We start from the raw sequence: 22,442 nt of genomic DNA on the forward strand, positions 1-22,442 counted from the left end.
TAAAACTCCCTTCTTAATTGGAATACTTTTTAATTACAATATTCTAGGATTCTCCAAACAATTCCAAACTCCCTCCATCCACTTCATGACTTCAGAAGTTTCTATCTCATCAGTGTCCTTCTAGACTAGAGACCCAATCCTTTCAGGTTATTCCTGAATGGAAAACACTGCATCCTTTAGATTGCTTTCTACAAATAATTCTCTTTCTACTACAGACAGGGTAATGTAGCGGAAAGACCACAGGCCTGTCAGTTAGGAAAACTAGGTTCTACTACAGATTTTGCCTTCTGACTTGTTAGAGAACCCTGGAGAAATCTCTTAAGCATTCTCCATCTCAGGCTCCTTATTTGATAAAGCAGGGGTAATAAAGCCAACTCTGTTTGACTACTTAGATTATTTTAGGGATTTAATTCTATCTAGCAAACATACATTAAGATGTGTAAGGCACTATTGTAGGCCCTGGAGGTACAAAGGACATAATAATTGCCCTGAAGAGCTTAAGTTTTAATGGAGGAGGGATACAGTAAGGAGAGAAATAAATATAACAGAAGACAAATGGCAACACGGCCAGGGAAAAGTGAAAGTGCTATGAGAAATTTGAGGTGGGAGAAAGTGAAAAGGGAGACAGGGAAAGGAGGAGAGGGAGGGGAATCAAGGGAAGAAAGAAGCAGGGAGGGAGGAGAGAGAATTGGAGAAGGTTTCATGGAAGAGGTGACTCAAGTTGGGACTTGAACAAAAGGGAAATGAAAGACTATTCCAGGCATGGGAAACGTTATGAGCAAAAGCACAGGGATAGAAGATAGTCCAATTTGGATAGAACAAAAATATAGGAAACAAAAGATGGCTGGAGGCAATAAGTGGAGGGCCTTGAGACCCTGCGTCTAGAGTTTAAACATGATTTGGTTCTGAGTGGAGAAGTGGCACAATCACAATGGTGTTTTACGAATGTTACTCAAGCAGTCACGTGGAAGGCAGACTGGGGGGATGGACTGAAGGTAGCCCAGTAGCATAATGTCTTTTGTCAATCAATCAATCAATCAATCAGTAAGAACAGTGTCAAAAACATCTAAAATCAATGAGGTTGAGTTTTATTGTGTTTTCTGTTTTATTTTTAGGAAGGGTCTGTTGTGTACAGATACCCCGTTTGCTTTATCTCCATTAACAGCTCCCTACCACTTTCATCCACTTTCATCCAGATCTTCCCCCATCTTCACCATTCTTTCTTCACTGGTCAAAAAAAAATAGTGCAAAGCTCTTTATTTCTCAAATATTTTGTTACAATCATTATTGGAACCATCAAACCTCATAGCTCTGTTACCTAGATACCACAGTGGTCTGAATACAGGCCAGGTTTTCTCTAAATCTAGCTTGAACAAAACCTGAATGAAGCTTATAGTGTCTCACTATTACTAAAAGAAAGACAACAAAAGTATGAAGAGAGTAGTGATTATTAAAAGGACGTAAACATTTTTATTTAAAGTGAAAGAAATGTTTTTAAAATAGTTTAAAATTTTAGTAATTTTGTGCAATTGTTTCCAATGTATACCTACATATTAACATCAATATTATAAAAATAAACATTTTGAAGGACTTCTATAAACTCATGAAGAATAAAATGGGCTGAACAATTGGGAGAACAATTTATATAATAATAACACTGTCAAAATAACTAACTTTGAAAGCTGTAAGAACTATGATCAATACAAAGGCCATTCACGATTCCAGAAGACCAGAAGATGAAAGTATGCTATTTATTGCAGAGATGTGCTGGATTTGGGGTATGGGCGCTCTCTCTCTCTCTCTCTCTCTCTCTCTCTCACACACACACACACACACACACACACACACATACACACACGTGTATAGATAATGGAGGAATTGATTTTGCTTGACTATACATATTTGTTACAAAAAATTTTTTAAATATATTTTTAAATGAGAATGAAGAGAAAACCGGTTCGTTAACTTTCTAAGAACAGAGAAGATGGGGTGCTAAAGATGTGAAATGTTGCATGTACTTTCAGATGAGGTCAACAGAGTATTACTTTTACTTTGTTACAAAACATCTCCCAAAAAGTGGGAGTAATCTGTGAATTTGTGTAATATTAAAAACAATGTGTCAACAAAGAAAAGTCACTTCTGAAAGTGACAAAAAAGTTAACTTTTTTAGCAGCACGGTCTATATTTGGAGACAATTTCTATTCGCAAGTAGCTTATATTCAAGCCAATATATTAGTAAATCTCTCCATTTTACAATGGTGAAAGCAGCACAGAAACTGTAAATTGTTTTGAGTCAGTAACAGTAGTTTTTACTTGTTGTGGGGGATGAGGAGCAGAAAAGCTCAAAAATTGGATAGTTCACTTAAAAGTCTAGGACAAAACATAGACAGACAATTGCATTTGTGTTCAGTAAAGTCAATTTCAGTAAAGTTAATTTGAAAAGACCTGAAAAAAAACCATCTACTGAGATTTCTAGAATCAGATTCATAAGTGCCATATCAATCCACCTACTCTAAGCCAGACCCGAACCAAAAAATCTGCAGTACTTTTGACAAGTGTCCAGCCAGTCTTTGCCAGAAGTCATCTTAATGAGAGAGAACTTATTATTTCCTATATTTGTCCCTTCTCTTTTTTGATGGCCCTATTGTTAAAAAATTTTTCTCTACCTCAAGCCTAAATACACATTTCTGCCACCTCTAGATGCTGCCTCTAGTTGTGCCCAAGCAAAACAAGTCTCATTCTTTATTCATATGATAGCCTCTCCAATACTTAGAGGCAGCTGTTTTGCCCCACCTCCTCCCCAAGTCTTCTCTTCTCCAGACTCAGTATCTCCAGTTCCTCAGACACTTACTAGCTATATGACTGGAGGCAAATATTTCACTTCAATGAGATTGTTTCCTCATCTGTAAGACAGAGATAATAATAGCATCTACCTCTCAGGGATGATATGAGGGTAAAATGAGATAATATTTGTAAAGGGTTCTGCAAACTATAAAGTGCTATATAAATGCTTTCATAATAATAATAATAATAATAATAATTATTATTATTATTTTTATACAAGTGATCCAGTCATAATCTCAAGACTCACTGCCACCCTAGCCACTTGCTACATTTTACATCTTATCAATGTTCTTCCTAAATAACGGTACCAAGAACTAATCATAATACTCCCAAAGAAGTCGTTTCAGTCACGTCTGACCCTTTATGACGCCATTTGGGGTTCTCTTGGGCATTTCCTTCTCCAGCTCATTTTACATGAGGACTAGGTTAGGTGATTTGTCCAAGGTCACACAGCTACTAAGTGTCTGAGGCCAGATTTGAACTCAGGAAGATGAGTCTTCTTGACTTCAGGCCTGGCACTCTACCTACTGCGCCACCTAGTTGCCCCTAGTACTCTCAAGGTATATTTTTTCTCTAGTCCCGGCCCCTACAATGTGATCTCTTTAATGTAGGCTGAGAATGCATTCGTTTTATTGGCTTCCAAACACCACCGCTGACTCACTGAGCTTGCAGTCCACTAAAAACCCTGGATTTTTTCAGATGAAACGATGTTTCTTCATGCATGTATCCTCCCTCTCCACCAACTTATACCTATAAAGTTGACTGTGTTGAACCCAAGTTTAAAGACTTGCAAATTTTACGTAACTAAATTCAACTCAGCATTTTAGCATACTGGGTATTGCTTTGAGTCTTGCCTTTTTCACTTAACAAGTTAGTTATTATCTTCCCAGTTTCATATCATCTGAAAAACTGATTAACATTCAACTCATGCCATTATCCATCTCACTAATAAAAATCCAATTCCTCATTTACAGATGAAAAAACTGTTGCATTGATGAAGAAGTTTTTGCCCAAGGATACACAGGTAGGAAATGGTAGAACAATAGTGTGCACCCTGTGTCTTCTACCTGCCATGTCCAAGCTCACTGGGTTACCCCACACCTTCTCACTTCTGCCGCTTCTATTCTAACTAGGCGGCTATTCAAATCCTTTCAGATCTCTTCAGAGAAAATGATGGGACAAAACATGTACACAAAGCAGAGAGAGTGCTTATGACTTTCAGAAACCACTCAGGGCCTCTGGGAAAATAGAAAACCCTGCCATTGTGAATGATAAAAAGGACATAGCATCTTTTAAAAAATAATCATACCAGTGATTTTAACTGAGAATTAATTTTCTGAAAGTAATTTTCTTCCAATAATTTAGAATTAAAGGACAGGAAGGATCCAAGGAAAAAACCTATTTAAATATGGTTTTTCAAGGAATATAAGTATGTATTTACAATACTCATTTTTTTTAATTGAAAGTCATAGGATTGTAGGAGTTTGGCAGAAAGCTTTGATTATTTAGTCCAATGTCCTCATTTTACAGATGAAAAAAATGAGTCCCAAAGTAGAAAAGTGACTTACCCATAGTCATACAGGGATAAGCAGAATCAGAATTTGAACAAAACCTTAACTTCAAACTGCTCCTCAAAAAACATAACCATAGCACTATGGATACTTTCCTTCCTGGACTAACCACTCTCTAAAATCTCTTTGAGAACTACAGTTCAGCTTAAATCTAGAAACCAAACTCTATTTCTAAAAGGGAAAACACTTACACTTTTGTTTCATAGTCCTTCCAAGCTTTGTCAAAAGGCTTTTTCAGATCCTGTAAACACAAAGCACAAATTAGATGTGGCTAGGTATTAACTACCAAGTAATCCCACTTATCACAGTTATGTAGTTTAAGAGATAATTAATTATTATGATCAGGCTGTCTGAGATTCCATAAACTACAATGATTCTACCCAAAGTACATGTTCTTAAGTAGATAAGAGGTGATACAGTTAACAAAGGGGCCACTCCTTTCTCTAAAGAAATGACCCAGTCTCCTTTTGAATATATACATATATTTGCACACCCAGAGACACATTTATTCATCTATATTTCATTCCAAATTGTTGAACCATTTTGCTTTCAGAAAGTTATTTAATGAATTCTCAGTTCAGATCACTACTGTGATTTGCTTTTCTTTCTATCTGTCTATCTTTTCATATGAAGAGCCCACAAAGAGGATGCATGTGATGGACACAGAGTCTAGACTAAGAAGTGGCCCTAAGTATAGAATGATTCACCCAAAACAGGAAACAGTAATTATCTATGTTTGCTCACTGCATCCTCCGCTGACTGAAAAAAATTACTAGATGGTTAACCTGTCCACTAAATGATCCCAACAGTCTTCTTGTCTGTGCCCCTTGAGTAGGGACCTGGACTATTATTTCCCAGAGATCTGAGGTGAGTTGAGTGGTGATGAACACTGTGAAACAGCTAGCTGTGAGGTCTTTACAACTGACTACATCTGCATGATTGAGAGCAGTACCTTTAACTTCATTCAGATCAGGGGCTAGTAAAGAGTGGGCAATCCCTAAAATAAATGAAGCTATAATCTTTTCTTTCTTGCTAGGTTTCCATTTTGATTGATTCAATCTTTTTTCAAAAATAATTTATCCACAATTTCTCAACCTGATATAACCCTGATCCTTACCCATCTGCATATTCTGGAAACCATTCAGAGCTTGGTGTTTAAAATTAACATGTCAAAACCAGAAAATTGTCAGCTCAAGGATACATATAATTTGGAGAATTTTTAAATTAAACTAGTTTATGCCTCAAAAATGTAGGTTTTTCAAGATTGCATCACTGTGCAGGAATTCACATTCTTCTTGTAAGAGATGAGCAACATACAAACCAGGAAAACTACTTGAGAGCAGTTCTCCCTGAAGTTCTTTAGTCAGTGCCATATGCAGGAATGGTATAATAATGAGACCCCAGAAATGATCATAAAACATATAAGAATATATTAAAGGGGCCATTTTCTTTTCCCTGATTCATTGGCTGACTGAGCAGACAATCAGGTTTTAATTGTTTGTTGGCCAGCCTGAAGTTGAGTGACAATTCTACCAACCAATGAATGGGAATATTCTAGTCCATTAGGATGCTAGATGTGCCCATCTCCTTCTCTTCTTTCTCCTTTCTTCCTATCCTTCCCACTTCTTCACCCACCCCCAATTGGAAGCAAGAAGAATTCTAGTCTAGCTGGCTCAGATATCAGACTACAGCTACGGAAGTGCCCAGGGTAATAGCAGACATTACCAAATCCCAAGGGTCCCAAGTGTGGTTATGACTCCAAAATCCTTACTGAAGCTATTTATTACTTTCTATAAACACATCATCCTCTCCCCTTCTAGTACCCATTGTATGTTTATACATGTCAGGCTGAAACTATAAAGACCAAGAGTGCCCATTCTTTTGGCTCATGATGCCAATAAGATAGCAAATAAAAGCAAATGTGGAGAACAGATGGCCGTCTTGTCTCTCCCATTCTCCACCCCACCTATATTAAAAACATAATGAATATATGAGCTGCCTGCCTTAATAGGTTAATATTATCCCTTAGTGCTAGATCATGTGAAAAAAAAACTACTTAAAGATTAAAAATATAAAGCTGCCATACCCCTTTTACTCCTTTCAGGTCTCCTTTCAGCAAACTGTCCAAAGGGAAAGAAATTATGTTGTTCATATTCTGAATCTAAAAAACAAATAAACAAAAGTTAATCTCATTGAGAATGTCCTTTTCAAAGAGGAAAAGAGAACAAAAGTATCACACAGTACATAGATCATCTTCCAGGATTTAAAGACCATTAGGTAAGAAATAACTTGTATTCAAAACCTGACTGATTTAAAAAAAAAAGATCATATGAATTTTTGAACTCTTTTGTAAGGTTATCCTAGCAATGGCCATTTATGTGTTATTTCCAATAGAGAATGGTCAGGACTCCAATGGCTCATCAGTAGAAATCATTAACTATCACAAACTTTAAAATTTCACTCTGAAGGATCTTCCTGCTAATGCTGCCTTCTACTAATCTTCAATTAAAGCGCTGACAGAAAAACTGTTAATATGACAGAAATCATTGATACCGAATGTAATGGTACTTGCCACTCCCTTAAATGGCCCTTGTAATGTCAGAATTTTAGTTAATATCTTTAACATTCCTATTTACTCTCCTTTAGGTTGGGCTGAACCTCACCCTAAGTTCCCCCCCCCCCCACATACACACCCAGGGATTTTACTTTGTAAAGGAACCTAGCTTAAGCTACATCTCAGCTTCTAATATCTTTGCCTCCTTCTGTTGGGATTCATGGCATGAAGGGCAAAACAGTGATTTTCCTTGCCCAGACTGCCAAGGGTGACTGGGATCTCATGACCAGGCCTTGCTACCTCATGCTACCATCTCCCTGATCCCTCCTAAGAGTATAAAAAACCACTTTTCATAGGTCTCTGGGTTGGGAAATCCACTCTGCTCTTATGGGACATCCCCCAGGGTGACAGGTTTGCCACCCTGTCATCTCAATTAAAGATACTTTATTCTTCAACTCATGACTTTGATTTATTTCAGGACTTGATAATAGGATACTTTGAATGGTTTGGCTGCTAATGATAAGCACTATGGTACAATGGAATGAACACTGGATTTAATAATCAGAAGACTATTGGGTTTGAATGACTTAAACCTTTCTGAGATCACAGATGCTGCGAGATGCATTCTATAACAGGTATTTCAAAAATAACTCATGGAAGAACCACCTTAAGAGAGGTTAAAAAAAGTTTTTTAAAGAGTAATTATGACATTACTTCTAACTGTATTCAAACACATGGTAAAAGGGAAAAAGCAATGGAACCTGAAAGTCAGAACACCTGGCTTACCTGTTTGGGTCACTTACTATCTGTGTGACCATTGGGTAGGTCCCTAATTTCTGGACCATAAATTTTCTAATCTAAAAAATAAGGAAACTAGTTTAAATTAGGGTCTGTGGACATATTTCAGGAGTTCTGTAAAAAAAAAAGTTACATCTTCATTTTCATTAACCAATAGACTAACTCTTTTTTAGCATTTGCTTCAATTATGAGGGGAGGGAAGTGTTGTTCTGAAAAGGAGTCCAGGGTTTCACTAGAGTGGCGAAGGGGGTGAACATACACACACGCACGTATGCATCCTTCCAGTTCTAACATTCTGTGATTCTACGATGCACATGTGCGCAATAAGACAAAGTAGGCTGGTAGAAGGCACAAAGTAACTCAAGAGCCCTGTCCCATGCTCCCCACTAAAAGGGAGGTGATCAACAGTCCTGGCAGAGCACACACTCATATCTGGCCCAGAGACTGGCTCCACTAACTGTTCTAACTCCAACATTGTAAACTTGTTGCAAAGCCTCAGCTGAAGAAAACCTTCAGACCCAGTTACCTGCATCCTCCCATTAGAATGTAGTTTCAGTCTTTGTATTTCTATTTCCAATCCTGGTATACAATATGTGCTTAATAAATAGGTGATGAATGATTGATTGCTCAATTCTCAACCTTTCTAATTTATAGCATCTGTTTCCATTTCCACTCATCCTCAAAATCTCTATTTTATTTTTTAACGTTATTTTTAACAAATGTTTCGTTGATGTTTTTCCTTCCTTATACATCACTGTCACTTTCCAGTGACTCATTCTCCTCTTTCCCACTTCCCAAAAGAAGCCTCACTTCTAACTAAGGACAACTAAGCAAAACAAACTACCAAATTGGCTGTTTCTGACAATATTTCCACAGTTATCATAGTTCAACACTTCTAGACAAAGAAGAGGGAAGAAAGCTGATCAATCAATAAACAAACAAGTTTAGAAAGGTTCCCGAACCTCAAGGGTGAATAAGCATAATGGCAAAAGTGCCCAAATGCCCCAGGGCTCCAAAGCTACATTTTGTATCACAAATTGCACAGTAAATAATGGATGGAAGACCCTCCTAAACCTGCAGCCCCAAGGTCCTCCCACTAATTCCTAAGCTTTTTCCATCAAGTTTCATTTGTAGGTGAAATCCTTTTACAGACAGATTTTCTAATATCACCACCAATTCATTTCTATCTGTGTTTTAAGAGCTTAGTAAAGAGCAAGGCACTTTGCTAGAAACTGGACCTGTGAAGCAAAAGGTACAGGGAACTCCTAGGTGAGAAAACACCTTCTCTTAACACAAGTAGGTAGGTATAATTTCTGCAGTTTTTAGTTTTCAAGTTACTACAACATTGGGAGATTAAGGGACTGTCCCATGGCCACACAGCCAGTATCTGTCAGAGGCAGGTCTTGAACTCAAGTTTTCCTGGCTCCAAGGCCAGCCTACCACTAAGCCATGAATTCTTAATTTGGGACACATGCAAAAAATTTTTTGATAACTGTATGTATTAATAACTAGCACATATGTTACATATATAAACATATATCACTTTAGAGTTAATTGTCTCATACTAGCCTTACAATGACCCTGCTGTTATTATCCCCATTTTACAGATAAGGAAACTTAACCAGACAGCAGTTAAATGACTTGTCCAGGGTCAGAGAGCTTCTAATTGTCTGAGGCTGGAATTAAACTCAGGTGTTCCTGGTTCCAAGTCCAACAGCTCTAACCACTGGGCAAACTAGCTGCCTAGGTTGGTTTTCTTTGTAATCCTATGTATTTTATTTTATGCATTTAAAAATATTATTCTGAAAAGAGGTCCAACATGTGCTTCACTAGACTGCCAAAGGGGTTCATTACACTCAAGAAAACTCCTGCCCTGAGTTATATGGCCTCTAGGGAGACAAAGAGGAAAACTGCAACTGTCGTGTTCAGGAGGTGGGGAGATGGAACATACACATGTAAGTTCATTGGAAAAAAAGGGGTAGGGGAGCAGAAGGAGGGGTAGATGAGAAAAGCTAACTGTGGAGACTTGGGAAGGTCTACTCTAAGAGTTAGTGTTTAAACTGAGTCTTGGTGGAAGCCAAGAGGAAGAGGTGAAGAAGGAGAATGCTTCAGGTGTAAGGGAGACACTGGTTTTACGAAGGATACCAAGTAGGAGGGTTGGGGTTGGGAAAGAGAGCATAGTGCAAGGCCAGCAGTATATTTACTCTATTCCTAACACACACACACACACACACACACACACACACACACACACACACACATATATATGTTAAATATATATATGCATATATATATGTACTGTTAAATTAAAATTATAATCTGCTTCAAAAGCAAAAACTTCTAACAATTTGTCCCTCTCTATGGAGTAACCTTAAAATGACAATTCTGCAATACTTACACAATTTTACGTTTAAAAAATGTAAAACATTTTAAAGATATTTCAACCATAGTACCTCAAATGAGATATTCAAGATAACTGAATACTCCCACCATATGACCTATTATGGTCAAATTTGAAAATACACTTTAAATCTGATTCATATAAACTCCTCAGCAAATTACTTTTCAAAGTGGAGACAGTCCAATGGAAAATATAGGAAAAGTACATAATGATGCACAGACAGTGAGTGCTGCCAAACGAATGATCAAATAATGAGCACCATTTGAGAAATGATACTTGGGACAATCTCTGCCCTAGACTTAAAACTACTCAACATTTATCATGCCCCTAAAATGCCTGCAGGGTAGTCTATATCAACCATGACTCAACAGAAATAACCTTAAACATTTAAATATGGATACTCAGCTTAAAAGAACTGGTGAACAGATTAAAGGCAAATAAATATTAAAAGTCTGCTGAATTTGCAAATGTAACCTGCCTTTATGGTGGAGAGACAAGAAGAGAGAGGCTTGATTTCTGGACAGTGACTTAAGCTCCTAAGCTCCACCCATATCCTTTCACCTTGAATAAAAGGGCTTGTAGGGAGGTATGCTTTGGACTTTAAGTCAAGGTCTATCCAGGGAGCTAAGACTCTGTCCCCCAAGAATCTGCCACAAAGGCAAATTACACTAAGATGGCAGATATATCTTGATTTCATTTAGAAAAATTGGTAGAAATAGTAATGACAGAAATTTAGATTTACCTATTTGAGGCATTTATATTTACAGCACCCATTCTTGACTTATTAAGCTACATTCCTTAAGAGCTTGTAAAACCCTTTAGAGTATGGGTGAATCACATAGTCTCTGGGTAGGAAGGGTCCTCTGAGACCAACCAGCCCAAACTGTACCTGACCAAGAAGCCTCTGTATGATATCTTCAACAAGCAGTCAGTCATTCAACCTCTACTTAAACAAGGAAAACCTGCTACCTCTCAAAGTAGTCTCCAGTGTTTTATTGTGGTGAGCCTAAATTTGCCTTTCTGATACCTTTACCCATTGGTCCAAGGTCTGTTATCTGCATAATACCTCTTCCCCATGAAGGCCTATCACATAACTGAAGACAACCATCATGTCCCAGGCCAAGTCTTTCTTCTCTAAGCTAAATACACAGCTCCCCTTCCTTCGTTCGGGGCTGTATGTTGTATAGTTTCTGTGGTCTTTTTGCCACCCCGCCTTACATTCTAGTTTTTCATGTCCTTCCTACCATGTGCTGTCGATGGCTGATCACAGTATTTGGTATGCTGTCTGAAGAAAGATGAGTAACAGCTATAGCTGGCACTTACATAGGCTCTAAGGTTCATGACCCACTTTACTCAGATTATGTCACAATGAAGAGGCAGTGGAAAGGGTGCTAAACTTGGAGTCACGGGCTCAAGTTATTCTAACTAGGATTATTTATTCTTGGTTCTGTTATCACCTATGCAACTTGGGCCAAGTCACCTCACCCCCTTTCGTGTGTAAAATGGGGAGAGAGAGGGCAGTCAGACTAGATAATTCCCAGGGTCCCTTTCAGCTCTAGATCTACAATTTTATGATCCTATGAGATAGTTAAGTTAATATGATCATGTGAGATAAAGTTAATAAGCATTATTGTCACCCCCATTCTATGTACTGGAACAAATTAAGGTTCATGAACTGCCCACTGTCACAAAACTACTAAGTTTAGAAGTAAACCCAAGTCTTGCCTGATCTACAAGGATACTATGTTGCTCCAGGACTCTTTCCACTAGTAACTGGCTCTCTCTGCCTAACAGGGGAACGATCACAACCTCCTTTCTGGATACCACATCTCTCCTTGATGCAAGCTACAAAAGTGTTTAGTTTTTTTCGGTGACTGTGTCATACATACTGTTTACTTGCAGAGAGAACACACTGAATGATTTGGGTTAGCCATGCTCTCCCATTCCCCAAAATCTGACACTTACAAAGTTGATTTTTTTAAATCCAAGTATAAAACTACATTTTTCCCTATTAAAGTGTCATCTTACTATATTTGGCCCACCATTATCACCTTCAAATTCCTGGACATTGCCATCACTTGCCATTGGCAAGAGAGGTCGGGGAGGAAGGCAACAACTAATTGAAAATCAACTGAAGGGAGGGGGAGAGGATGGCAACAAAATTCAATACAGTTTGCAAGTAAACTCATAATAGAGCAAGTAATGATGACAACTGTGCAATTGGATTCTGTTTGATATGGATTTTCTGAAGTGTGGGCATAGCTAAGACTGTCCTTGGTCTTCTGATATTCAAGGAAAGTATAGCATGGTTGGAGGTGGGTGGTGACGTATACTAGGCACCTAATCCATGGGACTCAGGAATCAGGAGACTTGGGTTCAAAGCCCCAGCTCCAATACTTACTAGCTACTATATGCTTTAGGCGAGTCACTGAAACTTTCCAAACTTCAGTTTCTTCATCTATAAAACGGGCAGGACGATATTTGTACTAGCTACTTCACCAGGATGTTGTACGGCTACTAAATCCAAACAAACATTTAGTAAGGTAGATAGGTGGTGCAGCAAACAGAGCACTAGGCTCAGGTCGTGAAGATATGAGTTCAAATCCAGTTTCAGATACTTATTAGCTGTTGATCCTAGCCAAGTCACGTGCCCTCTGTCTGTTTCACTTTCCTCAACTGGGGAAATGGGGATTATATTAGCATTTACCAACTAGGATTGTCGTGGGAGAAAATATTTGCAAAGCAGATAACACAGTGTCTGCCACTGTGGCCAGGCCTTGAGGATACAAATAAAAATGTCACAGTTCTTGCCCTCAAGATCCTTAAAAGCACTTGTAACTCTTAAAAGTGCTATACGAAAGCACATTATTTTTATCCAAGATGTTAGATGTATATATAAACCCTTTATCCTTGAGTTTACTGATTATCCTTCCATGTTACTGGATACTGACTTGGTCATTATCTGTATCTGACACCAAGGTGTAGAAGGACTTTGACTCTAGTGGAAAATGAGACAGAACTTCAAAGCATGGAACAGTACTACTCTCTTGCTTCCACTCAAAGCTGGAGGGCAAGTAGAGAGGAGTTCAGATGCTTCATCCTGGCATAGCTCAATGCCAGATGAAAGCCTGACTTTGCATCCCTTTCTGATTATTAGTTAAGGGCTGTACAGACAGCCTCAGGCGTACAATTTGAAAGCACCCTTCCTCCAGGTCTGGCTGAGAGAAAAAAACCCAATGCCAAAAGATTACTGCACATCCCTGGTGCCCTGACAGCCTCTTACTTCAATTTATAAGTAATAAAATTTTTATGATCCAAAAGAAGAATTAAATTGTCCCTGGGAAACAGAACCAAAATATATTTTTTATTGCTCCAAGCAAGCAGTGAACTTTACTCCTTCTTCTGCTGTGGCTTCCAATTGAGAGACAGGCAGTGGAAAGAAGAAAGTGCAATGTAAAGACACTTCATTACTATTATTAATGTGAACTAATATTAATAACTGCTTTGAGTTATGGATTTGCAACTAGCAGCAGAGAATAAGTAAACTTAAAAAAATAATAAATTTCTCTCCTTTTTGATCTCTCTAGTTGTTCCATTTACCTATACATATCTGATGTTAGGGGTCTCTCTCTTATTTCCACAGGTCAAATATAGTTAGTCAGTCAGGAAGGTCATAGCAAAAGCAAAAATGTACAGACAGATGAGGCTAGCAGTCACCAACAATAAAATCATTGTGTTGATGTCCCAGTCTATTGTCTCCCCCACTGTCCTTTCAATCTCTTTTCAATTCAGTGAACATTTGCCAACTACCCAGTGTATAGAAGGGGCCCTGAGTAAGACAGAATTGTCAACAATGCTTAGTCCTAGTTCTCAAAAAGCTTAGACCAATACACACATTACAAAGAAGTATGTATTAAATGGTCCTCTGTTTCTGCAGAAGGGCTTAAACTAGATCCCTAAGGTTCTTTTCAGATCTAAAAGTCTACATATAATAAGTATGTCAGATAGATACAAAACATGAATTCCATCAAGAGAAAGAACAATTCAACTTGGGAGGTGAGGGGGAAGAAGATATGACTAGAGAAGATAATATAGAAGCATAATAATTTTCAAAGGTGACATTCTGATTTTCTTTAAATTCCTTTTTCAATTTTTTCTTGAAATTCTTCTAAACCTTTCCTCTTAACTAACTGCCTACCTGTAAGTAAGGAACCTTTATCCACACAAGCTTACATTTTTCTAGGCAGATACCGAATATATAAGGGACTGCCCATTTTTGATCCATATTCCCTCCGAAAGTCTCCTTACCATTCTGAGATACAAATGAAACTCCCACCCCAATACTTGGTTTTAGCTCTCAGATTCCTTAAACCCCTTAAATCTGGTAACTGGTCAGCATGAACTTGAAACAGGGGCCAAGAATCCACAAAGGTCATAGCCTTTGATGATTGGTGCTTTTCAAGATCTTATTTCTATTGATATATTTTGTTTTTATATCACCCTCATTGCTATATTCCTTCTTCTACAACCCACTGCACTACCCTTCGTAAGAAATTAAAAATAGAAAGAAAGTAGTTTAGTAGAACCAACCAGCAAATACCTCTAGGTGTAACATTCCATATCCCTTCTCCCTCACCTCTAAAAAAAGGGAAAGCAGATGCATTTTCTCATTTCTTCTTGGAGACCAGGACTGGTCATTATAATTATATATCATTCAGTTTCTGTTTTTTGTTCTTTCCCTTTAAATTGCTGTAGTTATTGTATATTGTTTTCCTGGTTCTTTTTTCTTCATTCCATAATAGTTCATATAAATTTTACCATTGTATTTATCATTTTTATGGTACAGCAATATTCCATTACATTTATATGCTACACTTTTCTTAGACATTCCCCAATTAATAGGGTGATGCCTAGCTCCTACAACCCTTTTTCCTATGTGAGTGCTGTCTTTGTATTTCCTCCAAAGGGAAATTTGGGAATTCCTTGTCTTTACCTCTGGCTTCAAGTAGAAAGCGATCCTGCTTTGTTGTAGTATCTCCCCTAATTCTGGGGATCTGATAAATAGTGAAGGTTCAGAATGACAGAACCATAAGTGTACAGGCCCCCTCAGGTTCAATCAATGCATTTGTCTTCACTCCATGCCACCCTCTCTTTTTAAAGCATTAAGTACTGAACAAAAAAAGCCAGAAAGCTGAGCCAGTCCCAGGCCTGGAAACATCTGTCCATTATAGAGTATGGCAAAGCTCCTTGAATAGCCATAACTCTTAACAGAATCCTAATATCCTTCAGAATTTTGGACAGTCCCTTAAAAATAAGTCACCTTCCAAAACAGTCATATGCTAGTCCCTAATTGAGAAGTGAATCAATATTCACATTATATTCTTCAGGACTTTATTAGGCCCATAATCTCAGCAATGAGAGTATTCTCTTCCAATAATACAAATCAAAGCCCATTCACATCTCATCCTGTCCAAGCCCTGCTCACGTCCTCTCATGAACCCCTGAGAAAGCACGTACCCAATCTCCTGGAGACCTTCCTTCCAGGTGTGTGAATGTTCTGCTCACACCAGTGCAGAGGGTCATCTGTTATATTTTTTGTACACAACTGGCCTACCTCCTTTTCTATGCCACTTTTTGGGTGCAAGTCATTCTTGGTAATATGCTGAAGGCTACTTATACTGACATACGCTCCCTAATTTTACATTTTACTGTCCAATTTTATGGGAAATTAAAGCCATGTAAAAAGTTTAACACTTTCAGATTTTTAAAAAGACAAGACAACTAAAATAAATTTAAGCTTGAGTGAATCCTCAACATAGAAAACAAATGAGGAAGAGAGACACACAGTTCAGTGAATAAAGAACTGTTTCTCCAACTTCTGAGCATAGAGTGTGTTGGGTGTTTACCACATAGCCCCTTCCTAAATTTACTTCTCTCCACACAATGTATAATCAAAGCACACTGACCTTCTTGCTATTCTCCACCTTCCCTAACTCCATGCCTTTTCCCTGCCTGTCTCCCATGTGTGGAGTGCTCTTCTTTTTCACCTGAACTCCTTCAATCTCACCTTCTGCAGGAGGCCTTTACCAAGCCCTCCTCTATTACAGCTGTGACTGTCCTTACAAGCACCTTCCATTTACCCTGCATCTGTGTAAATTTACACTGTATTTCTTGTAGGCTGTATTCTCCATTATAATGTGAGTCCTGTGAAGGCAAAAACTGTGATTTTGCTTTTCTTAGTATCTCTAGCATTTATCACTGTGCCTGGCATATAATAAGCACTTAATAAATGCTTGCTGATTGACTGGCAAAAATGGGACTGGATATACTAAATCACTGACGTTAAAATTAAATAGAAAGGGATCCTTGCATACTGACTTAGAAAACACCACAAATTAGCTATTGACACTATCTATATTGTACTGTATTTTTGTTTATTTTGTTAAACATTTCACAATTACATTTTAATCTGGTTCCCAAGGCAGTTGGGAGTTTTGCTGCAGCTGGACCCAGCAAGCTGCTCAGGTTTGAGACCTCTGTACTAAATGTCAGCCATTGTTTACAATTATTTGATTCAGAAATTAAACCAATTGATTTTTGTAATGATACCAAAGGAGTTTTAAAAGCTTCTTAATCAGGAAATAATGTGAGGAAGCTAGGTGGTTCACTAGATGGAGCACTGGGCCTGAAGTCAGGAAAATTTGAATTCAAATCTGGCCTCAGACACATTATCTGTGTGACCTTGGACTATTCACTTAACCTGCTGTCTGCCTCAGTTTCCCAATCTGCTATTATTAAAATATTGTCATTGCTGTCGATAACAACAATATACGAGAGACATATTGGAAGCAACATAGTTGCGAGGGTCTTAAGGGATTGATTCCTGGGGCATCTAAAACAAGAAAATATATCAAAGGGGTAGAAAACAAATCTCAGACCACAATAATACAAAAAAAGGAGAGAAGGGACCAAGGCAGCAATGAATAATTTATATGCCTACTTTCCCAACTATGTACAAGCTTTATGAGAATTACATAAGCATGAATTAAGAGCACTCTGGATGAAGATGGACAGGCTTTCACAAGCAATATTCTACAATAACATAGCTCTTTACCATCACACAAGTATCTCTGAAAGATGTAAAGAATACAAGGTCCCACTTTGCTTATTGTCTGTTGAAAAAATTGTTAAAAAAAAGCTTCTGATTCATTAGAATAAATGTTACCTTTTTGCAACAAAGTATCTCCCATTCATACATCAGTCCAATTACGAGCTAGGCACTACATTAGGTGCTGACGATACAAACACTAAAATGAAACGGTCCTTGCCCTCAAGAAGGTTACATTCTATCACAGTAAACAACCTGAACACATATATAGGCCGTGACCTGAATCAATGGAGGGAACATTCACATCAATCCTCTCATTTTATAAATGAAGAAGCTGAGTCCACGACACTTTTATTTTGTATAAATAAGACAGATTAAGAGAATCATACAAGGTCATACAGGTAACAAGTGGCAGTATCCAAATTCGAACTTAGTTTCTCTGACTGCAAATCTATGCTGAATATGGAAAGAATTAATTTTAATAAAAAGTGGAAATTTAAATGTATAAAGAAGATTAGAACAAAAAATACTTTTAAGAGATCCCAGGAGGAAGAGATCACTTTCAGATAAAGTCTTATACTAATATTGAAATACTAGAATGTTTCAATACTCTGACAAGAGGTTTATTTCTTTGTTTTTTAAATACTCATTCCCTCACAACGTCCAGTAAACTCCTAACCCAATTTCTCATCATGTTGTGGATTCTGGGTTCCAGCAAATCTCAAAGATCCTACCCAAGCTGGAAAGGCTTCAAGTACAAACCCAGTGAAGAACTGTGTGTCTGTAACTGAAGAAGCAGCATAGCTGATTCAGAGGTTCCTCACCAAGTTTGGTCACTAGGAAATAAATTTTCAGTCACAACATCTGTCAAAAACCCTCTACCATTTCACAGAAGGGTTGCCATTTGCATTAATGGAATCAGTACCACAGCTAAGAAATCATAAATCCTTGAGGTATTAAAGTATTTCCTTACAATAACTCTGTGAAGTAAGGTAGGTTTTATTATTATTCCCATCTGAGGTTATGAGAGATTAATGGCTTCCCTCAGGTCATGTACTGAGTCAATGGCAGTCAAAGCTAGAACCCAAGCCTCCTAATTCTTACCCTGCTAGTGGTCTTCCCACAATACCAGGCTTCCTATTGGGACTTAAGCTTTACAATGGTAATACCTTAGGGTGGGTATCTCTGAATATAAATGCACTTAAATTGTGAAAGATGAAGAATCAGTGTTGTAATTTGAGTCCCAACTCTGCTACTCAATAACTATGTTACTTCTCTCTGGATCTCTATTTCCTCCTCTATAAAATTAGGGAGTAGGACTAGATGATATCTAACATCCCTTCTAACTTAAAGTCTATGATAAATTGCTTCCCGAATCCGTTTTTCCACTAGTAGAATGTTCTAACAAAGCAGAGAAATGAATAAAGAGGAGGGGTCTAAAGTATCCAGTGAGTAGAAAATCAACAGGTAGCTGGAATCAAAAGGTCTTTTTGCTCTCCTAGGAGGGAGATTATCTTCTTCCAAAGAAGGTTCAGCCTGAGCTATAACACTGGACCTTTAACTGAACCATTTAACCTTCTGTTACTATCCAACTTGACATTTTCTCCTTTTCTTGTGCAGAGTAGGCTGGTCAGATTTTCAGGGAATTTAAAAAGTGAAACTAAAACAGGTCAGTGTTTGTGTACTCTTATGTTCAGTATATGGAAAGAGACCTTTTTTGTGACATAGCCACTGCTCAGGAGCCTAATAAAACACACAAAACACACATGCATATCCACACTCATTCCTACAAAAAGAGCCATCACCAAGCAGATGCTTCCAAAGCTGCCTCCTTGGCAATGAAACCCGGCTGATAGTTTGTTTAATTAAAAAGGGGAGGGGAGAGAGCCCACGCAGATCCTCAGTGTTTAACAAAACTGAAAGATCAAAATGGACCAGCTGGCAGAAACACTCTGGCAACTTTCACACCAAGGGAGAACAAAAATGAAACCACTGACCTGGTTTCTGCTTTTAACATTACTTCTCTGGTACTCACAAATGCTTTGATCTCTTGGGCTCTATTGTGGGGATGGAAGAAAGAAAGTCTCTTTCTCCTCATTCTGAAACATGCTCGAAATTTCACAAGATTAAAGATGTCAATAAAGCCTATGCCTGGGACATAAAGGTAGCAGGAAGAAAGGGAGCATGAAACTCACTACATTGGAATTTTATTCTCCTCAAGACTAGAAAACACAAATACCTTTAACTAAGTCACCAAAAAATCCCTGACCAAATGTAAAAGCTCTTCTCTAATTTTATCAACTCAAGGAACACTAGACCTAGAGTTCAAAGAACTCATTTTAAGCCCTAGTTCTGCCTCTTACTTAGTGTATCACCCTGGGAAAGTTTCTTAATTATTCTGAGCCTTAATTTCCTAATAAGTCAAATAGGTATAATAATATACTTGTACTAGCATTTCACAGAGTTGTCATGATGTGATAAACTATCATGTCAGTCTGAATAGAGGTTTGTTACCCACCCCCGCCAACAAAACTTCCTTATAAGAAAATTAAATAACATTGACTGTAGGTCACACACAGGATTTACAAATGCCAGACCAGAAGAAAAATGTGTGACATATGTTCAGATCAATAATGTTATGAGTAAATCATTAAATGTCAACCATTATTTTAATGATGATTAGTTAAGATCATTTATGTCAGGGTAGTTAGTAAACTATTTTTAAAAAAATATATTATTTATTATACAGACAGTAATCTACATAAACAATACCTACATAAATTACCCGCAATACTTTAGACTTTGATGAAATGAACAATAACCAGATCCTATCACAAAATCAAAACAAAATGGGAACCTATGATTCAATTACCTTTTGAATGTAAATAAACCTCACCAAAAACCTATAGTGAGTTGCCAGACACTCTTTTCAATTATCATTCCACCAACATAACCTAGACAAAAGACAAATGACCATAAAAGTGGCTGGTCTTACTCATAAAGCAGAGTAGATAGCTTGTGATTTCCACCAAATAAATATCTACCTACCAACTTCCCAATGCCTGAAATATCTTTTGTATTGGACAAAGCTTTTTATTTGACAGTTTAAAATAAAAATACACCCTGGGAGAAGTGATTAGAATATTTAAATACATAGCAAACTGATCGATATCAGAGGCATTCCCTGAGAGCAGACTGTGATAGGAAAGGAGAAGAGATAGAGCAGATGCAGACAACTATAAAGAGAGATGGTTGACAAAGGGGATGTGAAAAAATTGGGACATTAATGCACTATTGGTAGAGTTATGAACTGCCATTCTGGAGACAATTTAGAACTATGTCCAAAGGGCTACAGAACTATGTATATCATTTGACCCAGCAATACCACTAGCAGGTCTATATCCCAAAGAGATTTAAAAAAGAAAAGGAAAAGGACCTATACACATGAAAATATTTATAAGTATCTTTTTTGTGGTGGCAAAGAATTGGAAATTGAGATGCCCATAAGCTGTGGAATGGCTGAACAAGTTGTGGAAATATGATTGTGAGAGAATACTACTGTGCTATAAGAAATGACAAACAGGATGCTTTCAGAAAAACCTGGGAAGACACATATGAACTGATGCAAAGTGAAGCAGAACAAAAAAACATTGTAACAGCAATAATGTACAATGATCAAGTGGAATGACTTACTATTCTTAGCAATACAATGATCCAAGACAATTCTGAAGGATTTATGATGAAAAAATGCTAGCCACCTCCAGGGAAAGAACTGATGGAGTCTAAATGCAGATCAAAACATACTTCTCTTTCTTGGGTTTTTTGATTTATTTTCTTTTGCAACATGGCTAACATGGAAATATGTTTTGCCTGACTTCACATGTATAATCTACATCAAATTGCTTGATTTCTCAAGTGGGATAGGGACGGAGAGGGATGATTTAGAACTGAAAATTAAAAAAAATTATTTTGCCATGTAATTGGAAAAAATAAAATACAAAAAAATTTTTTTTAAGGCACTTCAATTAACTCTCTGGTCGATCGCTATCCCAATGACTTCCTAGACCAGAAAAGTCTTCCCTGACCAATAGCTTCTTACACATGTTTTCTTTCTTTATTAGACTATAAGCTGCTTGAGGGCAAGAACTAACTTTTTAAACTTGTATCCCCAATGCTTAGGATAGCATTAGTCACACAATTTACAGTCACAAAGTTTAACAAATGCTTTTCATTCATTTGCTCACACCTTAAAGATTATGGAGCATACCTAGAGCTGGACCCCTTCTCCTGATACATTTGCTGGGGCCTTTTCTAGAAGACCATGTGTGTTGGCTTGATACTGAAAAATTTGGTCCTCTCTTTAAAGGACAGTATTAAACCTTATCTGAATATGCAGATCCAGAGTAAGAGCCCCTTTTATAGAGAAAAGACCTCAGGTTCTAAGTTGTTACACTAAACCAAACTAAACCAGGCAAACAGAAGCAGCAACTGGGTGATAAGGGATGGTGAAGGAGTTAAGAACATTAAAAGTCAGTCACCAGAAATAGAAAAGTCCAAAAGTCTACAGACATTAAAAGCAAAGGCAAACAGACCCCCAGGCTTCAACAATCAATGAGGGTAACACTACATTGCAGCTAAGGATTTCATAAAAGGTTAAAAGTTTTTAAAGTGTGGGTGCTTAAAGGACTAAGCTTCAGTTATTTGGCAAATTCACTTATAAGTGAATTTATAAGGAACAGTTAATTTCCCAATAGTGTCTAATAAATAACAGTGTTACTATATTATCAAAAAAGGGGAAAACATTAACTCTATTTACACTGGGTGTTCAAGCCAACTACATTGGGCAGCTGGGGATAATGGACAGAGTGCTGGACTTTAAATCAGGAAGACCCAAATACACTTAACCTCCCTAAGCCTCAGTTTCCTCATCTGTAAAATGGGGATTACAATACCTCTACAGAAACTACCTCTTCAGGTTATTGTGAGGCTTAAATTAGATAATCTCTGTAAAATGCTTTATAAGCTTTAAATATCTGTTTTGTTTGTTTTTTCATCAGTGTCCCATAATATGGCCTATCAGGTCTTTTTGAAGTACCTTCCCACTGGCTTACAGGATCAAAGGATTAAATTTTACGAAATATGACTATTTGGAAAATAACAAAATAA

The 22,442-nt window shown here is 37.5% G+C and overlaps 1 protein-coding gene across 6 annotated transcripts in view; it reads right to left on the reverse strand.

Annotated features, from left to right (window-relative positions):
* Positions 1–22,442, reverse strand: part of ASAP2 (ArfGAP with SH3 domain, ankyrin repeat and PH domain 2) — a 256,386-nt gene that overhangs the window by 111,962 nt on the left and 121,982 nt on the right. For all 6 annotated transcript variants that reach the window (XM_036752234.1, XM_036752235.1, XM_036752232.1 and 3 more), the window contains exons 4-5: positions 6,502–6,576; positions 4,607–4,656 (exon numbers count right to left, since the gene is read on the reverse strand). In XM_036752234.1, coding sequence (XP_036608129.1) covers positions 4,607–4,656; positions 6,502–6,576 — 125 coding nt within the window. The remainder of the gene's footprint in view (positions 1–4,606; positions 4,657–6,501; positions 6,577–22,442) is intronic.

Source organism: Trichosurus vulpecula, chromosome 3, assembly GCF_011100635.1.
Source record: "Trichosurus vulpecula isolate mTriVul1 chromosome 3, mTriVul1.pri, whole genome shotgun sequence".
NCBI lineage: Eukaryota > Metazoa > Chordata > Mammalia > Diprotodontia > Phalangeridae > Trichosurus > Trichosurus vulpecula.